This window comes from Limanda limanda, chromosome 7 (genome assembly GCF_963576545.1).
Source record: "Limanda limanda chromosome 7, fLimLim1.1, whole genome shotgun sequence".
NCBI lineage: Eukaryota > Metazoa > Chordata > Actinopteri > Pleuronectiformes > Pleuronectidae > Limanda > Limanda limanda.
The window spans coordinates 10,754,715-10,773,633 of NC_083642.1; the positions used below are offsets into that span (position 1 = coordinate 10,754,715).

The 18,919-nt window shown below is 42.4% G+C and overlaps 1 protein-coding gene across 2 annotated transcripts in view; it reads left to right on the plus strand.

The window, feature by feature from the left end:
* Positions 1–18,919, plus strand: part of slc2a4rg (SLC2A4 regulator) — a 39,071-nt gene that overhangs the window by 4,699 nt on the left and 15,453 nt on the right. For both annotated transcript variants that reach the window (XM_061075500.1, XM_061075501.1), the window contains exon 3: positions 17,130–17,230. In XM_061075500.1, coding sequence (XP_060931483.1) covers positions 17,130–17,230 — 101 coding nt within the window. The remainder of the gene's footprint in view (positions 1–17,129; positions 17,231–18,919) is intronic.

The window sequence follows — 18,919 nt, forward strand, 5'->3', positions numbered from 1 at the left end:
CAGCACACTGCTACAGCTATAATGAGCTCTGCGTTGACATTACACAGCTGCTAAAGGAGATTGCATAACATTATATAACAGTGTGGTCATGTCAGCCCGGCCTCGCTGCTGCTCCATTGGTCTTTCATATTAAGTCGCTGTCTTTACCCTGCTCAAATTGGCTTTTGTTTTGCAGTTGGTGACAAGAGGCCCTGCTCTCCTCTTTCACCATGAAACAATCCGCTTTTCTTTTAACCCTGAAGCACTTTTCGGTTTAAACCATTTTAAACACAATATTCAGTTGATTGGATGAACTTTCAAAAGCTTATCTCAGCTCTGTCTATTAAAATACAACTACATGTGGCGCTCATCAGAAATGATAAAAGCAGTTTGGACAGGCACTGTACCACATGAACCTACCGACAGTAATTGGATTTGACCGGAGTGCAACAGTTTCACCAAGTTACGTTCGCACAACACTAATACACTTTTGAACTGCAGCGTGATGCAACATTTTTTTCTTCCAAGTACTGGTCACAGTGGCGAGGCTGCACTTACCGCCCCAGTGAGTTTGCACATCTCCGCTTGCGGGTGTGACTAATTGTGCATTTGCTGCACTCTGTGCCCTACTTTAGTTAATGCCAACAAACCCATTTATTTTCATTTGCTCCCCACCACCTTAGGCAATACCTCCGTTGTGTTTCGGGGATTAAGTTTGTTTACCGAGACCTAAGCTATAAAGTCTTTGTGTTTTCCACTGTCTCACTTAAGGTGTTGTTTGTCAGGTACAACTTTCAGTGCATTCACACCTTGTCTTTGTCATTTTGCAAATGCTGCAAAGTAGGTCACTATCTTTCAGGCAAGCATGGGCAAAGCTCTTGGACGAGGAAAGAGGAGGAACCTAGATATTCGCTCACTCACACTTGTGCAGATTCACCCAAATACATTCAAACATACACATATATTTGCACTCGTACCCATCTTATCAACTTTGTCGCCTTGTGTGTCTTTCTCTCTCCTTCCCTCGTCCTGTTAAAGTCTCTCTTTCACCCACACCCTCATAGCAGAGCTTGTTCTACCTGTCAATACTCATCAGCTCAGGATCCAGAGCACTGATAACAGAACAAAGCACAGTGTGAATGGGCCGAAAAACGAGGTCTGACGAAATGAAGCGGGGAGGGGGTATTTTGTATTGATGTGAAACGCTTTTCTTTCTTATCTGTCCTTGGTCAGGTACACTGTCACCACAGTAGGATAACATGAATAGAAAACACTGAGTCTGCATAAACAGGACACCCGAGAAAAACCAGCTAGGGGAGGGTGGTGGGTGGGTGTTGGTGGTGGAAATGACAGCTCTGTTTTTAACATACTTACCGGCCAGCCGTCCACTCAGACTGCTCAGTCATCGGAAGGGCTTAGACCAGGCTGGGCAGTGCGTTGACCACCTCTCCGTCCCCCTTCAACCACCCCACCACCAATCCTCTTCTCCCAAAGGAGACATTGCAGCCGGTTGTTGAAGGTCAGAGTCAGAGGAACAGCCACCCGCCCCCACTCTTGTCTGGGATGTTTAACCCACATCCAGACTGCTGACGAGGACTCCAGAGTCCAGGACTCCTCTCTCAGGTGGTTTATCTCGTTTATATTTTTTCATATCAATAATATTTTCCTCTTTCTGTTTTCAGGTTAGTCTTATAGTTAGTTTTGCAAAACTCTGAATTTCATGCAGCCATTTCTACACTTTTTTGTTGCCCTTTTTTCCCCCCCTTCCAGACCATAAGAGGTTAAGGCTCTTGCACTGACACAAGCAGGGGTGAAAGGTCACCCTCCATGAATAGAGTTATGCAAAGGGGGTTGGTGGCGGTAGGGCTTGTGTGCGGGTCAGATCAGGACATGAGCAGGCATCTGGCACGTCTGCTAGGTCAGCCTCAGGATCTGGGTTAGGTGCTAGTGTAGACAATTTATAACCACAGATGATTATAGCAGACATATAATCACTTAACCGTAGCCTCACTGGATCCTGATTTATGGAGAAGTGAGGATCTAGTGTCAAAGCATTTTTTCCTGTTTGATCTGTGTTTTGCAGCTTTGCACCAGGCTCTGAATCTCTCCCAGAAATGAGGGCCTCTGGGAGAAGCTCCATCTCTTTCTCTCTCCGTCTCTCTTTCTCTCTCTCTCTCTCCCCCTCCCTGCCTGTGTGAGTACAATGCCCTAATGAGACATTAATCTTCTGCTGTTATGCAGGGAAGACGAACCAAGGCAAAATCAATTTCATAAGTGAAGAGTGGAGTAGGAGGCCATGAAGGAATGTTATCTGCAAACCTTCTGCTCCATTGCAAAAGTAGATAGACGATGTTAAAAGTGGATTGATTGTACGTGTATTCTAACTCCTCACATACTTTTTCCACATCTAGTCGTGTACATGTAGGTTGTTTATCTGACCTCCAGCACGGGGCCATAGGGACACAGCCAGAGAAATAAAATCATATCAAGAGGGAAGGAGAGTCTTGTTGCGCAGCTCTGGCTCTGCTGCAGCAAAATACTTTACTGCTTGCTCACTCACACTAATAGAGCCTTACATAAGGCCCCCTGTTCTGCCTCAGCAGCATTCAAAGATACCCCAGTCAACCGTATTTCTTCAATCAGTCTTTCTGTTCTTCTACCCAGCTCTTCATACCAACAGCAGCTGCTCAGAGGCTTGCCCCTCTGCTCACCAGCTCCTCCAAACCATCTCAGCTTTCATTATACTCCTCCTACAAAGTTTCTGGATCTGCAACTCTCATCACTCCCTCAATAACCCTCCCTCTCTGTCCGTGAGTTATAGACTAGCTATAAACGTGTCAAAAGAGTTCCTCAGTGAAGTCCGAGTTTACTTTGACATTGTTGTTTACAAAGCTTTCTCCATTGTGAGGCACGGACCACAATATAATACAAAATTGTTCCATGGTCAGAAGGTTTTTGCCTTTTCCTCATTTTGTGAACTGTCCCCACCTCCCTTTTTTATGTGTTGTATCTGTTCCATACATCCCATTTTCCCTTTCTCTTGGCCTTTTGCCCTCTTCTCCTTTGTCTGAAAGACACATGCTAAATCCTTCTCAATTCCAAAGAAGATGAAATCCTCTGAACAATGCCAACTCCCTCTCAAACTCCCCCTATGCCAGAAAAGATTATTCCATACTGCTCTAGAAAATAAGTTCCCTTCCTATCTGCGTGCATGTATTTATCTTTCTTTTTTTCTCAAACAGCCATAAACACACATCTTCAGTGTGTATGTTATATTGTTTAATTTCCATTAGTTTAAAGTAACTGTGTTCATTCACAAGGCATGAAAATCATGGCATAGTCATCACAGGAATGTTCACTATGTTTCTATTGGCACTGAAACCGCAGATTCTCAGACATTACACTCACAGGCCAAGGGTTGATTTTCAGTTCGAAATATTTCTTCACTGCTGAGCAAGTTCCACGTGTTGTTTTTCTTAAATTTAAACAGAAAATAATAAAATTATACACTTAAACTGAACATTATAACTGTACTTCTAAATGTGGCCTGTTTTATTTTACCTCTCACAATAGCAGATTACAACACAGTAGGAACATGTTCTGAATCCACTGTGCAAAGGCAGCAATGCAGTTGCAAATGGCCTCCAAAAGCAGATCCTTGGTGTGCGAAGAGTTGGCTTTTTAAACTCTTTTCAAAATGTCCTGTACGTTCTTAGTTTAATGGGGTTTGCTTTGTCCTGCGCTCAATCGCTGCACTTATAAATATCCTCACACACAAACACACACTGTGTCTTGCGCAACTCTGTCATAAGTCATCACGGTCCGCCAACGACAGGCAGGGAAATTCTGTCCAAACCGCAAAGAGAAAGAGGTCTGAGAAACCGCTAATACTTTGTACTGTGCAGCACTGAGTGGCTGACATCTGTTTTAATGCAGGTACTTTGCTTTTGTATCTCTTCTCAGTATTTGAGTTGAATATGTTTTATCTTTTCTTTTTAATAGGTGACATATTTTAGCTATAATCCTTTATTTCCATTCAGACTCCTAACATTTAACCATTCTTTGATTTTAGGTAGTTTGTTTATAATTTTGGAAAAATTACATCAGACTTGAGTTCCCCTCATCTCCCCTTTGCTGTGTCTGTGACCCATGAATTAAGGAACATGGCTTCCTTCACGTCACTATGGCAATATGAGAGACATGAAAATTACAGTGCTTTCTGACTGCTTCCTGAGGAGCATCACATGTTCACGATCTCACTTGTAATTAAAAGATTATCGACTGCCCTGTCCTTTAGCTCGGCTGTGGAAGGAGAGCCGCACTGAACTTCTGAAATCCCCATTGATTTCTCGTTGACACAGTTTAGTGATGTGGGAACCTTTTTAATGTGAGCCTGCAAGGAACTGGGTTAATCAAAGTGTGAATGAAAACCCAAAGCACAGCATAGATTCAGTGGCTAGCTCCTTCATTCAAATACTCAGCTTGAAATAAACTAGTTTTAAACAACATGCCGCACCCAGACTTCTAATACCAGTGGGCCCAGGTCAGGTAAATACTCTGTGGGTGTCTACAAGTGTGTGGGTGTAGATATGTACGACTTTAACAATAGAGCGGTGAGGGCCAGGAAAATGACGCATCCTTGTGCTGTCTAACAAAGCTGCTGGAGGACAAAACAAGCAATTAAGTAGCTTTGGAGGTGAACAGATTGTGTTTTCCCATTTCCTCCCCCTGCTTTTTCTTTTCTTTCTCACCTACTTGCACACACAAGCTAAATTATGTAGCCATTGTGAGGTAGTCAGGCTTCATTTGACACTGATGTGCTAATAATGCTGCTCTCCATCAAAGTGTTGGCTGTACCGTGCCGAGCCAGTCAGCAATATTTGCACACAGGCATATGTACAAAGTCACACACCCCTCAATTACATATGAAAGAATACTCTTTTTGAACTTTGCTATCTGATGTTCATTCGCTCTTTGTGAGCTAAAATAAGGATGTGAATAGTATCTTACATGCAGTTCTTCACTTTGATTCTTTCCCACCTTGTGAATATTGCTTGCACTACTTTCTAGTGGAAGATCAATGAGCAGATGAACAAATGGAGGTGAGATATATCATCTTTTGATGATTCTTCTCTGGTGAATTTTGTCAATTTTTTGCAGCTCTAGTTTCAAATTAGTCTTTAATTTTACGTAATGTTAAAAAATACATTTAACAGTCATACCTAGTCTGTATGACTCCAAAAAGTAGTTTTGGCTAAGATAAGTTTCTTTCCGCCGAGAAGTCTCTTTAAAACAGGAGCCGACACACACCCCTGGACGCATGTGACTGCTGCCAAGATAACGTGGAGATTTCCGGCCTGGTGAAAGTATCCACACTTCATTTTAGTGGTGGCGGCTTCCAGCACCAACATGCCACTGCACAAAGCACTGAGTGTGTGAAGCTGTTCCGTCAGGTGCAGAACCCTGATCACTTCCCAAGTAACCCCACAAACTCTTGTAGCTGTTCCTCCAGGGCATGGGTGTACTCTGAGATTTTCACTATCTGGTCATTTTCACTCTCCTCTGATGGACTGTGTTTCCACCTACACTTGGTTTTCACCCAGAGATGCAAATGGTCACTTTTTTCTTCTTCTTGTTCTGTTCCCTCACTTGTGATTTATGAGAGGACGGAGCCGATCTCCTATTACTTAACAGCTTTTGCTCCTCCTCCCTCCTGTTCAATCTGCCCCAATCTGGTTTGAACCAAGAATCAACACCATGGTCACTATATATATACAAACTTGTGTTTACACAGTGTTTTGTTCACCATAATTACACTGTGAGGAAACGATGGAAGAACGAGGGCTGGAGAGACAGGGAGGAAGAGGAATAGAAAGTATAACACAAGTAAATGTACGATTTTCTGACTGTAATTTCCCTCAAATTAACACCAGTTTTGTTGCATCATATCCCATATTAAGAATGTATATCTTTAAAAACACAAAGTGGCTCTATTAAAAATATTTTTTTTTATTTTGACTTCCCTTCGGTCCCTTTCTTTCATTTAGTCTGAAGAAGACATCACAGGAAGAGATCCCTCATAAACACGTTGTTCATCACATCCCCACCCTGTTCTTTTAGATTTAACAGTGTACTATTAACAAATGGCACACATTGCACAGTTACAGGAAATGTGATCAAGATGTGGGTTGTAGCAAATGGACTATAACTACGTGACGACAATGTTGCCCTGTACGACTGTCAGGCCAAGAGCAGAGGAGAAAAAAAAGGATGTGAAAACAGGGGATAAGTAAGGTCATCTCTCTATAGGGGAACAAGGGAGTGCTGTACATCTTGTATATGTAAAGCTGAGCAGCTGTTTCGGTCTGCGGGGTGGCATGCCAGATTCTGTACATTGGACCAGATTTATTACGAGATGTAAGTGCACTACAGGGGACTTTATGTTCCAAGTACGTGCATGTGTGCGCGCCTGTGAGTGTGTGGATAAATGTGGTGTAGCGGTATGGTGATATTTCTGACGCTGGATCTGATTTAAGCTTCGGTAGCTTCACACAAGGCTCCTGTCTAGTGTCCCAACAGCATTACACAGCCTTTAAACCTTTAAAACTGTAACGGCCCCGATTGGCGGCTTTTTATCTGCTGACAAGATTAATAAAGTTAAATTATTAAAGCATCACTACATAACTTTTGCAGAGCAACAGCAGCCTCTGCAGTCGCAAATGCTTAATAATTCTGCTGTGTTGTGGTTTTCCTGTGCAGAAAACAAAGTCAATCAATCTCTCAAGCGTGTAGTCCAAACCCTGTGTGGAATTCTTGATATTTTAAGTGTCTTCACCCAATACGTCTTTTTAACTGATTTAAAGTCAAACATCACCGACATTTTAAGCTGCAGACTATCACTCTGTTTGGCACCTCTGGCAAGAGATTGAACCCACACACCAAAGTCACATAGTGCAAGAAGTGTGGAGTGGGAATGAAAGAGGCAACATTCTCCCTATAACAAGTCAGTGTGACATGAAAAAGGATTTTGAAGCTGCTATTTTAATGTGAAATTGTTGTCTCCTGTTGTTTAAATTTAATTAGATTACTAAATTATCCTGTGATTTTTTTTAATTGCACAGTATTTTGAGAAAAAGCATTAAAACACTAGATTTGACTGTCCACTCATGACCTTTGGAACAGTAGTTGACAAAACTCAGTGTGTGTAGGTGTTTCTACTTTAAGTCAACAAAACCTACTGTTGTAATTTAATCTTCAAGATTTTGCGATAGTGTTTTTGCTTCGTCTGTCTGACAAAAATACAAGTCACAACTTTCCTTGGGCCAAGGCTGGTAGCTGAGTCTGAACGTTCTCCCATCTGCCTGTTTGGAGGTTCAGGAGAACCAGTCTGCTCTGATCTGACCCTTGCTCAGGTTTGGCCATGTTATTAATTACTCAGCTCTCACATCCAACAAATAGTCATTGTGTTTAGAAATGATAAATGTCTAAAAAAAAACCTGAGTCAGGGTCCCGGATTACTCTCTGTTTTATCATCATCTCTCCAGTGTTTTTATAATGTGCTCTTATTGCCTCCATTCATCTTGTTAACTATTCTGTTGTTGGCATTGAAGGGTGATAGAGGGGCCATTTTCCTTTCCTTATTCCCAATAGTTCAACTGCCTCCATCTGTAGGATGTTGAAACACTGATAATTTGGAGAGGGGTGAATAGCTTTTGGAGGCACTGGGCCAGAGGATCTACTGGGAAACTTAATTTTTTTTCTATATCTGGCAGTATCCAGTCTGATGGGGCCCAGTTTGGCCTGCGGATAGGGTGAAACACAGGGGCTACTCCTAGTCCTAAGGATAGGAGCCACACTAGGGAATTTAAAGCACACTCACTCCCACCATTAAAAAGTAAAAATAAGCTTCTCTTTCACACAAACTATCTTAACACACAGATACCATGCAACATGTATATTATGAGTATTGTCTAGGTTTGTAAATGCTAAGCACAGGTCTGTTTTTCACTTGGGGTCAGTTGAGAAATTATTTTTTATTTTTCATATTCTTTCAATACTTATGGCCTGTAAATATGTAGATATATATTTAGTACCTAGACCAAGGTGCTTTTCATTTGCGTTTGTTTGTTTGTTATTTAGCAGGATTATATCAACATTTACAAAGTGGTTTATCATAAAAGTTGGTGGAAGGATGTGGCATGGGTCAGGAAAGAATCCATAAAATTTCGGTGAGCGTAGAGGGTGGGGGTGATCTAGGATTTTTTTTCTTTGCGAGATTGAACATTTCTTAGAGAATAATTCATGGATCTTGATGAAACAAAGTCTGACATATTTAGGAGACTGATATTTATGAGTGTGTGTAAAATGGCCCATCTCCAAATCTGGATCTGGTGAATTTGAATGTGGTTTCTTAAGGGGACTGTTGGGCCTTGGCAGAGGAATGCACTTTCCTGAGTGCTACTCTAGTCGCATTTTGTAGTTCAAATGTTTTGGAGCCGTTGTTAAATTCAAATGCGTATTTAAAATGCTAAGATATAAACCATAAACAATTCAAATGGGAGATGTTGTAGGTGCGACGGACTGAGACACTCAGCTGCTTGGTGGACAAATCTCTTTCTGTTAAGAGCTTGTGACAAAGCAGCTGAGGCAACAAATAGTTAATTTGAAGTGATGGTGGGAGCTGCTTTATTCGCTTAATGAATCAGACTCGGTCATGGCTGAAAATCAAACTATTAATGTGCTTAAACCGCTACTAATCCTGTGTTGTTATAGTTGTTAACATTTGTGTACAAGAAGAAGCACATACAGGCATTGAGTGTTTGATAGGGTAAATCTATTAATTTGTTCAGTTGAACAAAATGTAAATGTATTATTATTCACACAGACTTACGAAAAAACACAAAGAAAGAAAAAGAGTCACACTTCCTTTGGAATCTGCAGCAATAATTCTTCGACACCTTTCAATGCTTTCAGCACTTCATTCCTCTGAGCTCCGAATCTGTCACTTTCTCTTTCTAGAAAAAAAAAAGATATGGATCAGTTTATTTTACTGGCTGGAGTTGTTGTCTGTGTGGTGCTGCCCTGCAGATGTTTGGTTCATGGGAGTTACTAGAGCAGAGTGGCTTTGGAACAGCAATGGGCTGCTTTTGCAAAACACAGGAAACTAGGCAAAGGCCTGCTCTGGCTTGTGATGGCAGAAGGGCAAATCTGAAGAGCAGGCGAGAGGGGGAGAAGAATGAGGAACAAACTAAGAATGCTGAAGAGAACGGACTGCTTTGAGGCACTCCAGCATTTTAATCTGTGCTCCAAGACTTGTTTCTTCTGTTTAATTTGGGTTTTATTTCCCTCTTTTCTTGGCTATTTTACTTGTTTTTTCAGAGTCTGGGTTGTTACATCCTTTGAATTCTTTTTTTTTTCAAAGTCAGATGGAAACAGGCATAGTTAACTATATGTAGATTTAACTTTTCCTGCTGTGATTCGATCTGGTTTCTCTTAACAACATGATCTGGTTTCTCTTAACATCCACACAATGAACAGGCAGTTTCTTTTTCGGAGGCTCAGTGGATAACACACATCTTGTTTCTGGAGAATCAAAACCTTGTGAAAATGTAATGAGAAATGAAACTGAAAATGGACTTTTGATAAGGAGGCATTTTTTTGTCTATCATTGTTGTCTCCCTTGCTAGAAGACGGAAAAAAGAGAAACTGCCCTGCTCTCCCTTAGCAACAGCATTGTTACAGCAGGGACTGAGAGAAGTTGCGGGGGAAGTTGCTATAGCTACAAGTTAATCTTTCTGTTTGGCCTGAAGTGACATGGGGGTAATAAAGTGAGTTACCTGTAGCTGTTAGTTAGTTTGCTTATTGACCAAAAGCAGTATACTGGTGTTGTGTAATGTATATCCTCAGATTCTTTTCTCCACATATTGTCATCTGTTTGATGGTGTTACATTTAGCAGCAGTATGTAATACTTAATAGAACATTATGTAACTTATAATTTGTTGGTTAAAGTCAAGCAAAGGTGCCAAACTAATGTTCAACCAGTGTTTTTTCCAGCACTGGTCTGACATGCAGTGTGGGACTCGTACTTCAGATGTAATGACCCACAATTGCACCACGTTTAGCTGCCTCCACGTGTTGTGGGCAGGGCATGCATGTCGCTTTGTGCGTCAGGATCCTCTCTGTCGTCAGCCTGTTAATTGCTTTTGCTGTGTCAACATTTTTCTCTGTGTGGAACTTGCGCTACAAGCACGGCTCTGATCTAGATCCGAGATGTTCATACGAGTTACTCCACGCAGAATAAACGCCCGTTCACTGACAGATGACTTGTCAGTTTGTCGTTAAAGTTATATATGTTTTTATATTATTGTGTCTGTGTAGTTTATGACATGTAGGTCAGACACCTCGGCCGCCTGCTCCGTCTATCCTGTCCATTATTATTTTCCCAGAACAAAGCAGTCCGTTGTTTGTGTTTGGCCCTAAGGCGACAGATTGCATTCGAGGATCAAGAGAGAGAAAGAGAGGGCCGTTTGTCCCAGGACTGAATAGCCATTACTCTCTCAGCCCACGTTTAAGAGACACGGCTCCTGCCTAACAGCCCCTGCCTCTCTATGGGGTTCAGAGCCCAGGGAGTTTGGCAATGGGCAACACAGTTATAGACTGCACACACACACACACAGACACACACATGCATTCACACATTGCAACAGCAAGGCCTAAAGCTTAGGCACAGGTTTACATTTAAATTCATATTAATTGCGCATTTGCCAAATCTTCTGTGTTGTACAAAGAGATCATAGGAAAAAAAACTGAACAAGAGTCGAGAGAGTGATCACGACAGAAGGAGAGGATCACGGCTGACAAATGGGCGGGGGTGTGAAGCCTCGTATTAGGTCAGGGGCTAGACTGTTTACTGCTGACTATCCGTCTCTTGGCTGGGATAGAGGGACAGAGGAGGTTACATAATACTGTGGAGTCGAGGCGTGATGATGACGAGCAACGACTGAGGGATAGTTGGACGAAGAGCGGTGGGTGTTCTATTAATAGTGGGTGTGGATGGGGCAGCTGTCGGGGGGGCACACAGCAGACAGACGACCATCAACACCAGCCTGGTCAGTTTTAATAGCCTCAGTTGTCACAACTTTACCTCATTATGCAGGAGGAAATCGTTTGATTACATCATACCATCGCCTTCATCTACATCTTCATTTATGATTTTGAAAGCTTTAGGATAACGCATCCGCAGGGCATAGTCCCAGTTCATTTTTCGAGCCAATCTGTTTGCTTTGAGCCTCGAACAGACCCAAAGGATAAAGTAAAGAGAGATGCATATCAGGACATGTGACAGAAAAATGTATGGTTAACAATTCTCGTGTGGTTTTGTGGTTTCCATCTCTCTCTCTCTCTCTCTCTCTCTCTCTCTGCCAGCCTCCCTCTCGTTCTCTCAGAAGAGAAAGAGAACATATGTTTTTAGAGATGAATTGACAAAAAAAGCTTCCCCTAAGGAAGACGGCTGCCTCATGACTAAAAACATAACCCTCATGCTTGATGTGCGTATCTCGGCCGCCATGTGCATTTGCATTTGTTTGTGTTCAAGAGAGATAAAGCGAGAAACAAAGGCGAGAGAAAAGCAGCACGGAAACTTCAGCGGGTGTCACTGTGTATCCTATCTCGATGAGCCATGTTTGAAAGTTGGTTTTATTTATACGTGTCTGCGTGACAGCGTTTTTCGACTCCTTAATCGCCAAGGTCACACACCACTCTCCATGCCAGTCTGAGGCATACATAGCTGCCTTGGATATAAAGAAGTCGGCACACTTGCAAATGCATACAGTTCATACAGAGACACAAATACACCCGGTGCCTGTTTTGGGGATGACGCTGATCACATATTGGAAGGATAAGTGCTATTTAAAGTGACCACCACCAGGGCTCAGGGGGGAGAGCAGAGATTATTGTTGGCGGTGTTCATCCCGAGTGAAAACAAGACCTGCCATATTAAACTCTGCACAGCTTTGAATCATCCTGATGAAAAATGGATAAGCTTTGTGGTCAGCCAACTCAAAACAATGAAATCCACTGATACTGCCCAGGCCCTTCCACTCTGCCTTTCTCTTTTTATCTTGACCTTCTAAAACTCTTCTTTTAAGCCGCCTGTGTGACGCACAGCTGTTTTCCCTCTGGTAACGAGATAGAGCTTCAGTTTGTTGTACAGGACTTCAAGTGATAATCAAACTACAATCTGACATTTGACAATGACACAATCACACATTGTATCATAAGACTTGGAAGGTTTCTCTAAAATGTCCATCGTCTGCTCTTCCAAGCAAAGCAAAAGATGCAATGTAAGATGGGGGGGGGGGGCATGTGGAGTCATGTTCTGGTAAACTGAATCTGAGCTCTGCCAAACAGGTGGGATACACATGGAGAGAGGGAGAGTGATTACATTAGGTTAGGCAGAAAACAGAGATGAAAAATACACCGTATATGAAGGTCAATGCACCGCAAATGAACATGCCGAGTTTTTGCCGTGTGTGTGTGTGGCCTGACCGGCCGGTTTGTTGGCTCTCAAGACTGATGTATTTGTGGCACTTGGCCTCGATCTTAACTGGGCTTGTACCATGTGTGTAATAGGTGCTATAAACCAAAAAGATCCGTGGGATTTCTTCTGTGCTGGTAACTTGAGCAGAGTTGCTGTGTTAAATATAGAGGTAAGACCCCGTCGCCTCCCCAACAACAGCAGAGAGCCCACTATAGTACCGGGTGGGATCGGTGTGTGAGGGGGGGCCAAACGGCCAACACGGTGGCATCACATCACCATTTTCAGAGTCAAAGTCCGAGTGTCCTCCCAGGACCTTGTTTGGAAATCGAATCCACTGTTGGAAGTGTTTTCATATTCAAGTAATAAAGTGAGTCGTGAAAATCAACCCACAAAAATGCTCAGGCTGTTCCTCGACTCGCTGTTATTTACTGCACCAAGGAATAAATGATGGTTACAGCGCTTAACCTTTATTAGCACACAACATATAGACACACACGCACAACACTTTCTCCCTCTCTACACTCTGAGCCAGTTGTTGCTACTCATCTCTCTCTCTCTCTCCCTCTCTCCTCAGTGTGGGTGTGTGTATGTGTGTGTGTGCATGTATGCCTGGCTTGTTGATTTGAGTTGGCCCATGTGTTGTGCTGCTGCCAGAGGGGAGGGGTTTTGGCCTAGTCAAGGCCAATACAAGCTGAGGGGGGAAGGAAGGCGAGAAAGTGGGTGTTATATATGTGAGAGTGGGTATTTGTTTATGCATGCATATTTTATAGAGCTGGGATAATATGTTTATCTCTTGATTCAATACTATCACGATGGCTCTTGTTGACTTTTTCAGTTTCCACTAATGGTCCTTAAATCTGAGATATTACTAACAAACTGGTGACTTCTGACTGTCTTTCAACAAACTGTAGAGCTCCCCAGTTCACTGCAGCTAACAGGCTAACTTGCTAGCTCCTGGGCTGATGAATGTCATTACACCTGCTTAAGGTTACTATTAAATTAGAGGATAATCCAAGAATCAGCATCATCAGAAATTTGCATAAGGGTTTGAAGATAAAATGACAAAAATAATCAAATACTTTATATCAACTTTTCAATGGATTTACAGTAAATTAGCAATATTGTGAAGTAGTAAGTATCAGCAACTCAATTTTAAATGACCCATATCGGGATGCAAGATTTTGGTCATATCACAGCGAAAATATTTAACTGTGCCAAATACATCAACCAGAGTATGCGCTATGTTCATATCCCACACACACACGCACATACACAAGGGAAGTAAAAGGAGGTTAAGATGTTCCGATTGATATAATACCCGTCTCATTAAGCACATTGTTTCAGTGACAGGGGATATAAATTTGACAGCTCAGAGCATGAATGGTGTCACTCCTCTACATAAATACATCATGTTACCACTCAGGGCCGGTATGTGCCTACTCGTATTCATCTGCATATGTGGGAGGAGACTGTTATGTTTATCATGTCATCATTAGATTTACTGTTTGCCGTAAACGCAAGGTGGTTGGACTGAAAGGTTCGTGTAAACATCCATATTTGGGCGCTTGAAAACCAAGAAACCCCAAAACATCCTTGTCGTCTAACACACACACACACACACCAGCTTTTTGTTGACAGAGATCTCTCCAGCCGCCTCTTTCTGGGCACTAAATAAAGGCATCCCAAGTTTAACTTGCTCGAAAATAAAGCCTCACATAGGAAGAAGCAGACAGATTTACTCCCTTGCCAGTGCAGCCACTCTTTAGCTTGTCCTACGCCCCCACCAAGTTTAATGGCTCCATAGTTATTTCACAGAGAGGCAGGATTGTGACATTTACAGTATCTGCTCATTAGAGCGAGCTGTGAACAGGAATAGCAGGGCCATTATCTGTGGAAACTGGTTTTATGGTGGCAGAAGATGGCAACATCTGCTCCTAACTTTAACACTGATATGAAAATCAATCTAATGACAACATTGGATTAGCTCCACCTCTGTCAGCCTGAGTAAGAGTCAATCAGCGAATTGCCCTCAGAGAAAGTGTCTCACATGTCGTTGTCGTTGTTTATTGCTTAATACATGCACACACACACACACACACACACACACACACACACACACACACACACACACACACACATACACACACAAACACTCACACCAGATGTAATGCAACTGTGGTGGAGTATCAAGGTTCTGCCGGGAAGCAGAGGAAGGAAAAAGCTCAATGTCAGGAAACCAGAGTGGGTTGGGAGGGTGTGCGGGTATTAATGGGGTCTGGTGTGTGTTGGTATCTGTGTGTGCGAGTGTGTATGTGAGCGTGTGTGTGAGGGAGAGAGAGAGAGAGAAATAAATAAGTGACGGAGAGGGGAGAGGGGGATATTCAACTTTGAGATAACTCCGGAATCAACAAATAGTTTTGTTTTTCCTTATCTGTCACACACACACACACACACACACACACACACACACACACACACACACACACACACACACACACACACACACACACACACACACACACACTAGAAACAGACATGCATGACTGCAAGTGATATGCTATTAGTAAACCACTTTTCCACACAGGTCAAATCGGACTTTACTGGGACTCTAAACATGCATTTTGTAGAATTGAAGGCATAACTTCTGTAAAGCTGACAACACGTTGTCCATGTTGGCGGCAGAATGAGGAAAAACAGCACAAAAATGTTATTAAAAAAATAGACGGGTCCATAAATCAGGAGCTTGTCCCTGGTCGGCCCTGTTCAGTGCTGAAAAGAGAGCTAATGACTGAAACAGGACACGGCTAATCTTGTTATCTCTTTATCTCTCCTCCAGACTGTGAGTGTGTTTATGCATGTGCGTGTTTGTGTTGTGCGCGTTTTGCATTAACCGCCTTTCCCCTTCTGTGTTATTCTTTTTATACTGTGATATTCTCTATGTTGTTGTTTTAGAATTGGCTGTTTTGGCAACGTTGTATTCAGAACTCACACACACACACACACACACACACACACACACACACACACAGACTATAACCTTAAACATGTCTTCATTTTATGATTTAATGAAATACGTCTTGGGTACTTGCTTTTTGTCCCCATAAGGATGGTATCTCTGTGTGATTTGACAGTGTAAAGCGATTTGGGTCCCCACAACATTAGTAATACGTCGACCACAGACTCACACGCGCGCACACACACGTAGCCCATGTTTTGAGACGCTGAAGAGTAACACCAGTGTGTCTTGTGTGAACATCACTGCAGGACGTTCCGATTCCTTCATATCTGGTGCATTCCTCTGCAAACTGTTTGCCCCACATCCAACACATTCTCCTCAGCGTGGGAGCTGGGACACTCTGAACTTTTTCTGTGTCATATAAAGTTTTTTTTAAACATAGTCACTTCTTGTGTGTGTGTGTGTGTGTGCGTGAGTAGGTACACGTACGCTTGCAGATTTTAAAGTGTTTGTGGGCTCCAGAGTGAAGTTTTTTTGTTGAGTATGTGTGAGTGTGTGCACGGAGACTCGGAGTGGATGTCTGCCAGGGCTCAGGGCTTGGCTCACAGAACGCCTCAAACCAGTTTGCTCTGGTTGTGTAGTGGAGGAGTCTGTGGGCGGGACATGGACCTCTTAAAGCTGCAGACCATGTGTATCTCCGTCTGTGTACCAGTGTCTGTCTGCTTTGTGTTAGTTTGTTCGTTTAACCTTTTACAGCGTTTGGATCTGTATATTACACAAAGTGCCTGGTTGCTCACCACATTGTATGGCTCCCTTTTTTTACGGGATTTTACTAAATAAGTAAATAAAGTACTTAAATCTTTTTTCTGCTTGTGTGTGTCTGTGTTTACGTGTGTGTGTTCTTGGCCCTGACTTGGATAATTTCCACTGTATTTAACTTTCAAGGGCAGAACGGACAGAGGTGCAAAGTGCAAAATAGAATAGATTGTCCGTCTGGTGAAGCGTGTTGTTCATTACAGGATGGCACAAAAATTACTGGTGTTCCCAGTCACGTTTTTTATAAAAAATGCCAGATGCCAAAGCATACTCATTACTGTGCATGTATATTGTTATTATTGTGTGTAAGTGTCTGTTGCCAGTTCAAGTGGGTAGTATAAATAAGGTTTAGGCTGAGCCTGGACTCAGCTCAGCATGGGGTGCACTGAGCAGGAAGGGAGGAACAAGCATCCCTCTCCCTCTCGATGTGAAGTTGCTCAAGCTGTGCAGAAACACACCACAAAACCCTTTTTACTCTGGAGGCTTTCAATTGTACATACACGCACACACAGAGACACACATGCACATACTCAGGCATAAGAATAGTAAGTTTCCCAGCTATATCACGTATCTGTGCACTGGCTACTATTCTTGTTGGATTTGTTTGCTCCATCAAATTTTCTTGATATTTTTGGGAGGCTACAGAGGTTTGAATTTTTCTCTAGGGACAAGGCCTGGCTTGGACAGAACACTTATTAAACCATTTTCCATTACTCTGAGAAACTGTCCAAACAAAAAAATAATAACTAAACTGGCTTCGAGGTGAGCTGGGGACAAGAGATAATCCACACCTGTTTATTTATTCCTGTTTGGTCAATCTATATTTGTGTGTTTTGCAGGAAGCCCTCAGGTCACGCTGATAAGGAAGTGATGGCTGCCACCGTCCTGACCTCACTGTCCACATCCCCTTTGGTGCTCCACCCTTCCTCTGCTTCTACAGGTAACAGCCCCCCCAGTGTCAGCTTCATGTAACACAGCACACAGCTGAAGCTCCTTCATAAAATACTGACTCATCTACCGAGTTAAACAAATCTAGGACATTCACTTCATATCATGTCAGGGGTTACTCAGTGTCATTAAGGTGAAGCAGGGGACAGTGGGAAGAAATACTCTTCTTAAATCATTTGATGTTCGCACAGACTGAGCTGCTGATTGTTCACCTGCTTTAACCTTAGTGTTAATCTGTATCCATCCAATGGAAAGGTAGTTTTACTATTTTTTTTAAGCCCTGCTCCCTTATCTTTGTACGCCTGCTTGTTTACCCAAGCCCAGTACTTGGTGCCAACTGTTCAGCCCTGACTTTATCACTATGGTTCCTTTTGCTGTTTCAAGTCTTGCTGCGGTTGCCATCACCATGCCAACCGCACCAGATGGTCAAAGTCCTGTCAGTGTTAAATAGTTTTTAAGCCCAGCATTAAATCAAATCTATTGTTTTGCTCTCAGTAAAGCAACATGTTGTACTTCATATCCCCGAAGGCCCAGAGGCATCCTGATAGAAATGGTGGTACCAAGTGGGATCAAGTATAAACAAATGAAACTAGAATGGCACTCAGTAGAGCACATACCTCCACTAAGGCCCAACAGTCTCTTTAAATTCAATCGAGCAGCACCAAAGTGCACTCACTCATAGATATCAGTCACTTTAATCTGCCAGATTTTTCCATCAAGATCCATGAATTATTCCTTTGGAAATATGTGAAAATGTGAAAAAAAGAAAGAAAAAAAAAGCCCTATCTTTCAACGCTAAGGAGAGTTTAAATACCCTGGATCTGCTCCAAAATGAAATGGGTTCTTTCTTAGTCAATGTCCCTTTCTTACTCCAAGTTTTGTGGAAATAGGTTGGGTTGTTTTTGCGTAATCCTGCTGACAAACAAACATGCAAACAAACGGACAGGGACGAAACCACCTCCTCTGTGGATGTAATAAATCTATAGCTCTATACGTTTTTTTTGTATAATTCATCAATCTTCCAGTCTTGCTTGAAGATGCTGAGGGTTTGGGAGGAGCTATGCTTGATGAAAGATTTATTTAATACGCAGTGTTGCACAGTAGGAATGCGGGTTGAAGTCTTTGATTCATCACAGTTTGGTCATAAAAATGTCTATGTATGTTCCATTGTGCGTCTCAACTCTTAACACCACTCACTCCACGCCTCTCTTATAATGTCTTTTATGATTGGTGGAGCTTGTGATTTTAACTTGTTTTTCTTGGTAATTCACAATTTCCCCATTCTGTCTCTTTAAGGAACTCAAATAGATCTTTTCATGCTGTGATTTGTTTCCCTTATCGGTGTGACACATGGTTTACTACAGCGCTATAGTCACTCTGTGAAGTGGGACACATGACTTAGAGTTCTCAAAAATAAGTATATGGAAAATGTTTATGCTGTGGGTCAGCACCATAAAGCACATGACACTGTTATCATTGCCACAATCATTCACCACAGTAAACCTTACATGCCTCATGATCGATGTTGGAACAGGCGTTGAAAGTTATGCTTGGACTCGGAACAAAATTGAGACTCCAGTTTCTGACTGAGGACAGGACCAAGAGCTTATACTTATTACCACCCCTCAAGTTAATGTGAGGGTTCATGTTTGTAGCCTGTAGTATGGCTTTTAGCATCTTG